Source organism: Salvelinus fontinalis, chromosome 39 (assembly GCF_029448725.1).
Source record: "Salvelinus fontinalis isolate EN_2023a chromosome 39, ASM2944872v1, whole genome shotgun sequence".
Lineage (NCBI taxonomy): Eukaryota > Metazoa > Chordata > Actinopteri > Salmoniformes > Salmonidae > Salvelinus > Salvelinus fontinalis.
The window spans coordinates 745149-758648 of NC_074703.1; the positions used below are offsets into that span (position 1 = coordinate 745149).

Consider the following 13500-nt stretch of genomic DNA (forward strand, 5'->3'; position numbering starts at 1 on the left):
CTACCACTTATACACGCCATTGTGACAATAAGGCTGTAAAGTAACTAAATGTGGGGAAAGTTAAGGGGTCTGAATACTTTCTGAATGCTGTACACGTAAAATAGAAAAAAGTATAGTTTCCGGATCTTTCATCTTCTCTCAGATAGAGGACAGACACTTCAGAACAAACCTCCTTTAGGTTTTAGGGACTGTCTGTTATTCAATGTGTTTCTATTGGCTAATAGCAGTAAGGACTATTTGTTATTCAATGTGTTTCTATTGGCTAATAGCAGTAAGGACTGTCTGTTATTCAATGTGTTTCTATTGGCTAATAGCAGTAAGGACTGTTATTCAATGTGTTTCTATTGGCTAATAGCAGTAAGGACTATCTGTTATTCAATGTGTTTCTATTGGCTAATAGCAGTAAGGACTATCTGTTATTCAATGTGTTTCTATTGGCTAATAGCAGTAAGGACTGTTATTCAATGTGTTTCTATTGGCTAATAGCAGTAAGGACAATCTGTTATTCAATGTGTTTCTATTGGCTAATAGCAGTAAGGACTATCTGTTATTCAATGTGTTTCTATTGGCTAATAGCAGTAAGGACTGTCTGTTATTCAATGTGTTTCTATTGGCTAATAGCAGTAAGGACTGTTATTCAATGTGTTTCTATTGGCTAATAGCATATTTATATATTCATATATTCTTAATTTATATATTTATTATTATTATTATTATTTTATATTTATACCTTAAGGGGTCCTGAAACTCCATATCAAATAGCTAAATAATCAATAAAACAATTCTATATGTTAGACCTGCTGTCCAGTCAGAGTTAAGGTTAGACTGTTAGACCTGCTGTCCTGTCAGAGTTAAGGTTAGACTGTTAGACCTGCTGTCCTGTCAGAGTTAAGGTTGGGGTTAGGGGGGTTAGGGGTCAGGGGTCACCTGTGTTGCTGGGTTAGACTGTGAATGTGAAGGATCAGACCTTGTTTGCTGTCCAGTAGCATGGTCTTGTGTCCAGTCTGGGGGTTAGGGGACGTTACCTGTCTTGCTGTCCAGTAGCAGGGTCTTGTGTCCAGTCTGGGGGTTAGGGGACGTTACCTGTCTTGCTGTCCAGTAGCAGGGTCTTGTGTCCAGTCTGGGGGTTAGGGGACGTTACCCGTCTTGCTGTCCAGTAGCAGGGTCTTGTGTCCAGTCTGGGGGTTAGGGGACGTTACCTGTCTTGCTGTCCAGTAGCAGGGTCTTGTGTCCAGTCTGGGGGTTAGGGGACGTTACCCGTCTTGCTGTCCACTAGCAGGGTCTTGTGTCCAGTCTGGGGGTTAGGGGACGTTACCCGTCTTGCTGTCCAGTAGCAGGGTCTTGTGTCCAGTCTGGGGGTTAGGGGACGTTACCTGTCTTGTTGTCCAGTAGCAGGGTCTTGTGTCCAGTCTGGGGGTTAGGGGACGTTACCTGTCTTGCTGTCCACTAGCAGGGTCTTGTGTCCAGTCTGGGGGTCAACAGAAAACAGTCCAAAGTAGGAGTCAGCTACGATCAGCTGACCACCACTGTCCAACCGCACACCATGAGGACGACCACAGACTGGCTCATAGTCTGTCCTGCTACCTAGAGGACCAACAGAGATAACATCATAGTCTGTCCTGCTACCTACCTAGAGGACCAACAGAGATAACATCATAGTCTGTCCTGCTACCTACCTAGAGGACCAACAGAGATAACATAGTCTGTCCTGCTACCTAGAGAACCAACAGAGATAACATCATAGTCTGTCCTGCTACCTAGAGGACCAACAGAGATAACATCATAGTCTGTCCTGCTACCTAGAGGACCAACAGAGATAACATCATAGTCTGTCCTGCTACCTAGAGGCCCAACAGAGATACCATCATAGTCTTTCCTGCTACCTACCTAGAGGACCAACAGAGATAACATCAGAGTCTGTCCTGTTACCTAGAGGACCAACAGAGATAACATCATAGTCTGTCCTGTTACCTAGAGGACCAACAGAGATAACATCATAGTCTGTCCTGTTACCTAGAGGACCAACAGAGATAAAATCATAGTCTGTCCTGCTACCTAGAGGACCAACAGAGATAACATCATAGTCTGTCCTGCTACCTAGAGGACCAACAGAGATAACATCATAGTCTGTCCTGCTACCTACCTAGAGGACCAACAGAGATAACATCAGAGTCTGTCCTGCTACCTAGAGGACCAACAGAGATAACATCATAGTCTGTCCTGCTACCTAGAGGACCAACAGAGATAACATCATAGTCTGTCCTGCTACCTAGAGGACCAACAGAGATAACATCATAGTCTGTCCTGTTACCTAGAGGACCAACAGAGATAACATCATAGCCTGTCCTGCTACCTAGAGGACCAACAGAGATACCATCATAGTCTGTCCTGCTACCTACCTAGAGGACCAACAGAGATAACATCAGAGTCTGTCCTGTTACCTAGAGGACCAACAGAGATAACATCATAGTCTGTCCTGCTACCTAGAGTACCAACAGAGATAAAATCATAGTCTGTCCTGCTACCTAGAGGACCAACAGAGATAACATCATAGTCTGTCCTGCTACCTAGAGGACCAACAGAGATAACATCATAGTCTGTCCTGCTACCTAGAGGACCAACAGAGATAACATCATAGTCTGTCCTGCTACCTACCTAGAGGACCAACAGAGATAACATCATAGTCTGTCCTGCTACCTAGAGGACCAACAGAGATAACATCATAGTCTGTCCTGCTACCTAGAGGACCAACAGAGATAACATCATAGTCTGTCCTGTTACCTAGAGGACCAACAGAGATAACATCATAGTCTGTCCTGTTACCTAGAGGACCAACAGAGATAACATCATAGTCTGTCCTGCTACCTACCTAGAGGACCAACAGAGATAACATCATAGTCTGTCCTGTTACCTAGAGGACCAACAGAGATAACATCATAGTCTGTCCTGCTACCTAGAGGCCCAACAGAGATAACATCATAGGCTGTCCTGCTACCTAGAGGACCAACAGAGATAACATCATAGTCTGTCCTGCTACCTAGAGGCCCAACAGAGATAACATCATAGTCTGTCCTGTTACCTAGAGGACCAACAGAGATAACATCATAGTCTGTCCTGCTACCTAGAGAACCAACAGAGATAACATCATAGTCTGTCCTATTACCTAGAGGACAAACAGAGATAACATCATAGTCTGTCCTGCTACCTAGAGGACCAACAGAGATAACACCATAGTCTGTCCTATTACCTAGAGGACAAACAGAGATAACATCATAGTCTGTCCTGCTACCTAGAGGACCAACAGAGATAACATCATAGTCTGTCCTGCTACCTAGAGGACCAACAGAGATACCATCATAGTCTGTCCTGCTACCTACCTAGAGGACCAACAGAGATAACATCAGAGTCTGTCCTGTTACCTAGAGGACCAACAGAGATAACATCATAGTCTGTCCTGCTACCTACCTAGAGGACCAACAGAGATAAAATCATAGTCTGTCCTGTTACCTAGAGGACCAACAGAGATAACATCATAGTCTGTCCTGCTACCTAGAGGACCAACAGAGATAATATCATAGCCTGTCCTGTTACCTAGAGGACCAACAGAGATAACATCATAGTCTGTCATGCTACCTAGAGGACCAACAGAGATAATATCATAGCCTGTCCTGTTACCTAGAGGACCAACAGAGATAACATCATAGTCTGTCCTGTTACCTAGAGGACCAACAGTGATAACATCATAGTCTGTCCTGCTACCTAGAGGACCAACAGAGATAACATCATAGTCTGTCCTGCTACCTAGAGGACCAACAGAGATAACATCATAGTCTGTCCTGCTACCTACCTAGAGGACCAACAGAGATAACATCATAGTCTGTCCTGCTACCTAGAGGACCAACAGAGATAACATCATAGTCTGTCCTGTTACCTAGAGGACCAACAGAGATAACATCAAAGTCTGTCCTGCTACCTAGAAGACCAACAGAGATAACATCATAGTCTGTCCTGCTACCTACCTAGAGGACCAACAGAGATAACATCAGAGTCTGTCCTGTTACCTAGAGGACCAACAGAGATAACATCATAGTCTGTCCTGCTACCTAGAGGCCCAACAGAGATAACATCATAGTCTGTCCTGCTACCTAGAGGACCAACAGAGATAACATCATAGTCTGTCCTGCTACCTAGAGGACCAACAGAGATAACATCATAGTCTGTCCTGCTACCTAGAGGACCAACAGAGATAACATCATAGGCTGTCCTGCTACCTAGAGGACCAACAGAGATAACATCATAGTCTGTCCTGCTACCTAGAGGACCAACAGAGATAACATCATAGTCTGTCCTGCTACCTAGAGGACCAACAGAGATAATGTCATAGTCTGTCCTGTTACCTACCTAGAGGACCAACAGAGATAACATCATAGTCTGTCCTGTTACCTACCTAGAGGACCAACAGAGATAACATCATAGTCTGTCCTGCTACCTAGAGGACCAACAGAGATAACACCATAGTCTGTCCTGTTACCTAGAGGACCAACAGAGATAACATCATAGCCTGTCCTGCTACCTAGAGGACCAACAGAGATAACATCATAGTCTGTCCTGCTACCTAGAGGACCAACAGAGATAACATCATAGTCTGTCCTGCTACCTAGAGGACCAACCGAGATAACATCATAGTCTGTCCTGTTACCTAGAGGACCAACAGAGATAACATCATAGTCTGTCCTGCTACCTAGAGGACCAACAGAGATAACATCATACTCTGTCTTGCTACCTAGAGGACCAACAGAGATAACATCATAGTCTGTCCTGCTACCTAGAGGACCAACAGAGATAACATCATAGTCTGTCCTGCTACCTAGAGGACCAACAGAGATAACATCATAGTCTGTCCTGCTACCTAGAAGACCAACAGAGATAACATCATAGTCTGTCCTGCTACCTAGAGGACCAACAGAGATAACATCATAGTCTGTCCTGCTACCTAGAGGACCAACAGAGATAACATCATAGTCTGTCCTGCTACCTAGAGGACCAACAGAGATAACATCATAGTCTGTCCTGCTACCTACCTAGAGGACCAACAGAGATAACATCATAGTCTGTCCTGTTACCTAGAGGACCAACAGAGATAACATCATAGTCTGTCCTGCTACCTAGAGGCCCAACAGAGATAACATAATAGGCTGTCCTGCTACCTAGAGGACCAACAGAGATAACATCGTAGTCTGTCCTGCTACCTAGAGGACCAACAGAGATAATGTCATAGTCTGTCCTGTTACCTACCTAGAGGACCAACAGAGATAACATCATAGTCTGTCCTATTACCTAGAGGACAAACAGAGATAACATCATAGTCTGTCCTGTTACCTAGAGGACCAACAGAGATAACATCATAGTCTGTCCTGCTACCTAGAGGACCAACAGAGATAACATCATAGTCTGTCCTGTTACCTAGAGGACCAACAGAGATAACATCATAGTCTGTCCTGCTACCTAGAGGACCAACAGAGATAACATCATAGTCTGTCATGTTACCTAGAGGACCAACAGAGATAACATCATAGTCTGTCCTGCTACCTAGAGGACCAACAGAGATAATGTCATAGTCTGTCCTGTTACCTACCTAGAGGACCAACAGAGATAACATCATAGTCTGTCCTGTTACCTACCTAGAGGACCAACAGAGATAACATCATAGTCTGTCCTGCTACCTAGAGGACCAACAGAGATAACACCATAGTCTGTCCTGTTACCTAGAGGACCAACAGAGATAACATCATAGTCTGTCCTGCTACCTAGAGGACCAACAGAGATAACATCATAGTCTGTCCTGCTACCTAGAGGACCAACAGAGATAACATCATAGTCTGTCCTGCTACCTAGAGGACCAACAGAGATAACATCATAGTCTGTCCTGCTACCTAGAGGACCAACAGAGATAACATCATAGTCTGTCCTGCTACCTAGAGGACCAACAGAGATAACATCATAGTCTGTCCTGCTACCTAGAGGACCAACAGAGATAACATCGTAGTCTGTCCTGCTACCTAGAGGACCAACAGAGATAACATCATAGTCTGTCCTGCTACCTAGAGGACCAACAGAGATAACATCATAGTCTGTCCTGTTACCTAGAGGACCAACAGAGATAACATCATAGTCTGTCCTGCTACCTAGAGGCCCAACAGAGATAACATCATAGGCTGTCCTGCTACCTAGAGGACCAACAGAGATAACATCATAGTCTGTCCTGCTACCTACCTAGAGGACCAACAGAGATAACATCATAGTCTGTCCTGTTACCTAGAGGACCAACAGAGATAACATCATAGTCTGTCCTGCTACCTAGAGGACCAACAGAGATAACATCATAGTCTGTCCTGCTACCTAGAGGACCAACAGAGATAACATCATAGTCTGTCCTGCTACCTACCTAGAGGACCAACAGAGATAACATCATAGTCTGTCCTGCTACCTACCTAGAGGACCAACAGAGATAACATAGTCTGTCCTGCTCTCTTTCGGTCTGTCCATCTCCCCCCTCTGGAACAACATCAGAGGATTTATAGAGATTTACTAGACCGTCTCTAACACAACCTGACACACACACACACACACACACACACACACACACACACACACACACACACACACACACACACACACACACACACACACACACACACACACACACACACACACACACACACACACAACCTGACACACACACACACAACCTGACACACACACACACAACCTGACACACACACACACCCTGGCACACACACACACACACGTCTGTTTTGGCCAGAGCTCAGAGGAAGACAATGGTCTGCCGGGCCACATCAACAGAGACCTGAACACACACACAACTAAACACTTCCCAACAGAGACCTGAACACACACACAACTAAACACTTCCCAACAGAGACCTGAACACACACACACACAACTAAACACTTCCCAACAGAGACCTGAACACACACACACAACTAAACACTTCCCAACAGAGACCTGAACACACACACAACTAAACACTTCCCAACAGAGACCTGAACACACACACACACACAACTAAACACTTCCCAACAGAGACCTGAACACACACACACACAACTAAACACTTCCCAACAGAGACCTGAACACACACACACAACTAAACACTTCCCAACAGAGACCTGAACACACACAACTAAACACTTCCCAACAGAGACCTGAACACACACACAACTAAACACTTCCCAACAGAGACCTGAACACACACACAACTAAACACTTCCCAACAGAGACCTGAACACACACACAACTAAACACTTCCCAACAGAGACCTGAACACACACACAACTAAACACTTCCCAACAGAGACCTGAACACACACACACACACAACTAAACACTTCCCAACAGAGACCTGAACACACACACACACAACTAAACACTTCCCAACAGAGACCTGAACACACACAACTAAACACTTCCCAACAGAGACCTGAACACACACACAACTAAACACTTCCCAACAGAGACCTGAACACACACACAACTAAACACTTCCCAACAGAGACCTGAACACACACACAACTAAACACTTCCCAACAGAGACCTGAACACACACAACTAAACACTTCCCAACAGAGACCTGAACACACACACACACACAACTAAACACTTCCCAACAGAGACCTGAACACACACAACTAAACACTTCCCAACAGAGACCTGAACACACACACACAACTAAACACTTCCCAACAGAGACCTGAACACACACAACTAAACACTTCCCAACAGAGACCTGAACACACACACACACAACTAAACACTTCCCAACAGAGACCTGAACACACACACACACAACTAAACACTTCCCAACAGAGACCTGAACACACACAACTAAACACTTCCCAACAGAGACCTGAACACACACACAACTAAACACTTCCCAACAGAGACCTGAACACACACACAACTAAACACTTCCCAACAGAGACCTGAACACACACACAACTAAACACTTCCCAACAGAGACCTGAACACACACACACACAACTAAACACTTCCCAACAGAGACCTGAACACACACACAACTAAACACTTCCCAACAGAGACCTGAACACACACACAACTAAACACTTCCCAACAGAGACCTGAACACACACACAACTAAACACTTCCCAACAGAGACCTGAACACACACACAACTAAACACTTCCCAACAGAGACCTGAACACACACACACACACAACTAAACACTTCCCAACAGAGACCTGAACACACACACAACTAAACACTTCCCAACAGAGACCTGAACACACACACAACTAAACACTTCCCAACAGAGACCTGAACACACACACAACTAAACACTTCCCAACAGAGATCTGAACACACACAACTAAACACTTCCCAACAGAGACCTGAACACACACACACAACTAAACACTTCCCAACAGAGACCTGAACACACACACACACAACTAAACACTTCCCAACAGAGACCTGAACACACACACAACTAAACACTTCCCAACAGAGACCTGAACACACACACAACTAAACACTTCCCAACAGAGACCTGAACACACACACAACTAAACACTTCCCAACAGAGACCTGAACACACACAACTAAACACTTCCCAACAGAGACCTGAACACACACACAACTAAACACTTCCCAACAGAGACCTGAACACACACAACTAAACACTTCCCAACAGAGACCTGAACACACACACAACTAAACACTTCCCAACAGAGACCTGAACACACACACACACACACAACTAAACACTTCCCAACAGAGACCTGAACACACACACAACTAAACACTTCCCAACAGAGACCTGAACACACACACAACTAAACACTTCCCAACAGAGACCTGAACACACACACAACTAAAGACTTCCCAACAGAGACCTGAACACACACAACTAAACACTTCCGAACAGAGCCCTGAACACACACACAACTAAACACTTCCCAACAGAGACCTGAACACACACAACTAAACACTTCCCAACAGAGACCTGAACACACACACAACTAAACACTTCCCAACAGAGACCTGAACACACACACACAACTAAACACTTCCCAACAGAGACCTGAACACACACACAACTAAACACTTCCCAACAGAGATCTGAACACACACACACACAACTAAACACTTCCCAACAGAGACCTGAACACACACAACTAAACACTTCCCAACAGAGATCTGAACACACACACAACTAAACACTTCCCAACAGAGACCTGAACACACACAACTAAACACTTCCCAACAGAGACCTGAACACACACACAACTAAACACTTCCCAACAGAGACCTGAACACACACACACACACAACTAAACACTTCCCAACAGAGATCTGAACACACACAACTAAACACTTCCCAACAGAGACCTGAACACACACAACTAAACACTTCCCAACAGAGACCTGAACACACACACAACTAAACACTTCCCAACAGAGACCTGAACACACACAACTAAACACTTCCCAACAGAGACCTGAACACACACAACTAAACACTTCCCAACAGAGACCTGAACACACACACACAACTAAACACTTCCCAACAGAGACCTGAACACACACACAACTAAACACTTCCCAACAGAGACCTGAACACACACACAACTAAACACTTCCCAACAGAGACCTGAACACACACAACTAAACACTTCCCAACAGAGACCTGAACACACACACAACTAAACACTTCCCAACAGAGACCTGAACACACACAACTAAACACTTCCCAACAGAGACCTGAACACACACACACAACTAAACACTTCCCAACAGAGACCTGAACACACACACAACTAAACACTTCCCAACAGAGACCTGAACACACACAACTAAACACTTCCCAACAGAGACCTGAACACACACACACAACTAAACACTTCCCAACAGAGACCTGAACACACACAACTAAACACTTCCCAACAGAGACCTGAACACACACACAACTAAACACTTCCCAACAGAGACCTGAACACACACACAACTAAACACTTCCCAACAGAGACCTGAACACACACACAACTAAACACTTCCCAACAGAGACCTGAACACACACACACACACAACTAAACACTTCCCAACAGAGACCTGAACACACACACAACTAAACACTTCCCAACAGAGACCTGAACACACACACACAACTAAACACTTCCCAACAGAGACCTGAACACACACACAACTAAACACTTCCCAACAGAGACCTGAACACACACAACTAAACACTTCCCAACAGAGACCTGAACACACACACACACACAACTAAACACTTCCCAACAGAGACCTGAACACACACAACTAAACACTTCCCAACAGAGACCTGAACACACACACACACACAACTAAACACTTCCCAACAGAGACCTGAACACACACAACTAAACACTTCCCAACAGAGACCTGAACACACACAACTAAACACTTCCCAACAGAGACCTGAACACACACACACACACAACTAAACACTTCCCAACAGAGACCTGAACACACACAACTAAACACTTCCCAACAGAGACCTGAACACACACAACTAAACACTTCCCAACAGAGACCTGAACACACACACACACACAGCTAAACACTTCCCAACAGAGACCTGAACACACACAACTAAACACTTCCCAACAGAGACCTGAACACACACACACACAGCTAAACACTTCCCAACAGAGACCTGAACACACACACACACACAACTAAACACTTCCCAACAGAGACCTGAACACACACACACACACAACTAAACACTTCCCAGCAGAGACCTGAACACACAACTAAACACTTCCCAACAGAGACCTGAACACACACACACAACTAAACACTTCCCAGCAGAGACCTGAACACACACACACACAACTAAACACTTCCCAACAGAGACCTGAACACACACACACACAACTAAACATTACCCAACAGAGACCTGAACACACACACACACAACTAAACACTTCCCAACAGAGACCTGAACACACACAACTAAACACTTCCCAACAGAGACCTGAACACACACACAACTAAACACTTCCCAACAGAGACCTGAACACACACACAACTAAACACTTCCCAACAGAGACCTGAACACACACACACACAACTAAACACTTCCCAACAGAGACCTGAACACACACAACTAAACACTTCCCAACAGAGACCTGAACACACACACAACTAAACACTTCCCAACAGAGACCTGAACACACACACACAACTAAACACTTCCCAACAGAGACCTGAACACACACAACTAAACACTTCCCAACAGAGACCTGAACACACACACAACTAAACACTTCCCAACAGAGACCTGAACACACACACAACTAAACACTTCCCAACAGAGACCTGAACACACACACAACTAAACACTTCCCAACAGAGACCTGAACACACACAACTAAACACTTCCCAACAGAGACCTGAACACACACACAACTAAACACTTCCCAACAGAGACCTGAACACACACAACTAAACACTTCCCAACAGAGACCTGAACACACACAACTAAACACTTCCCAACAGAGACCTGAACACACACAACTAAACACTTCCCAACAGAGACCTGAACACACACACACAACTAAACACTTCCCAACAGAGACCTGAACACACACACACAACTAAACACTTCCCAACAGAGACCTGAACACACACACAACTAAACACTTCCCAACAGAGACCTGAACAGACACACAACTAAACACTTCCCAACAGAGACCTGAACACACACACAACTAAACACTTCCCAACAGAGACCTGAACACACACACACAACTAAACACTTCCCAACAGAGACCTGAACACACACACACAACTAAACACTTCCCAACAGAGACCTGAACACACACAACTAAACACTTCCCAACAGAGACCTGAACACACACACACAACTAAACACTTCCCAACAGAGACCTGAACACACACACAACTAAACACTTCCCAACAGAGACCTGAACACACACAACTAAACACTTCCCAACAGAGACCTGAACACACACACACAACTAAACACTTCCCAACAGAGACCTGAACACACACACAACTAAACACTTCCCAACAGAGACCTGAACACACACAACTAAACACTTCCCAACAGAGACCTGAACACACACACACACACACAACTAAACACTTCCCAACAGAGACCTGAACACACACAACTAAACACTTCCCAACAGAGACCTGAACACACACACACACACAACTAAACACTTCCCAACAGAGACCTGAACACACACAACTAAACACTTCCCAACAGAGACCTGAACACACACAACTAAACACTTCCCAACAGAGACCTGAACACACACACACACACAACTAAACACTTCCCAACAGAGACCTGAACACACACAACTAAACACTTCCCAACAGAGACCTGAACACACACAACTAAACACTTCCCAACAGAGACCTGAACACACACACACACACAGCTAAACACTTCCCAACAGAGACCTGAACACACACAACTAAACACTTCCCAACAGAGACCTGAACACACACACACACAGCTAAACACTTCCCAACAGAGACCTGAACACACACACACACACAACTAAACACTTCCCAACAGAGACCTGAACACACACACACACACAACTAAACACTTCCCAGCAGAGACCTGAACACACAACTAAACACTTCCCAACAGAGACCTGAACACACACACACAACTAAACACTTCCCAGCAGAGACCTGAACACACACACACACAACTAAACACTTCCCAACAGAGACCTGAACACACACACACACAACTAAACATTACCCAACAGAGACCTGAACACACACACACACAACTAAACACTTCCCAACAGAGACCTGAACACACACAACTAAACACTTCCCAACAGAGACCTGAACACACACACAACTAAACACTTCCCAACAGAGACCTGAACACACACACAACTAAACACTTCCCAACAGAGACCTGAACACACACACACACAACTAAACACTTCCCAACAGAGACCTGAACACACACAACTAAACACTTCCCAACAGAGACCTGAACACACACACAACTAAACACTTCCCAACAGAGACCTGAACACACACACACAACTAAACACTTCCCAACAGAGACCTGAACACACACAACTAAACACTTCCCAACAGAGACCTGAACACACACACAACTAAACACTTCCCAACAGAGACCTGAACACACACACAACTAAACACTTCCCAACAGAGACCTGAACACACACACAACTAAACACTTCCCAACAGAGACCTGAACACACACAACTAAACACTTCCCAACAGAGACCTGAACACACACACAACTAAACACTTCCCAACAGAGACCTGAACACACACAACTAAACACTTCCCAACAGAGACCTGAACACACACAACTAAACACTTCCCAACAGAGACCTGAACACACACAACTAAACACTTCCCAACAGAGACCTGAACACACACACAC

The 13500-nt window shown here is 44.8% G+C and overlaps 1 protein-coding gene across 2 annotated transcripts in view; it reads right to left on the bottom strand.

Moving 5' to 3' along the window:
* The window catches only part of zgc:194209 (uncharacterized protein LOC570908 homolog), a 60238-nt gene that overhangs the window by 28863 nt on the left and 17875 nt on the right, over positions 1-13500 (bottom strand). For both annotated transcript variants that reach the window (XM_055905592.1, XM_055905593.1), the window contains exon 5: positions 1432-1584. In XM_055905592.1, coding sequence (XP_055761567.1) covers positions 1432-1584 — 153 coding nt within the window. The remainder of the gene's footprint in view (positions 1-1431; positions 1585-13500) is intronic.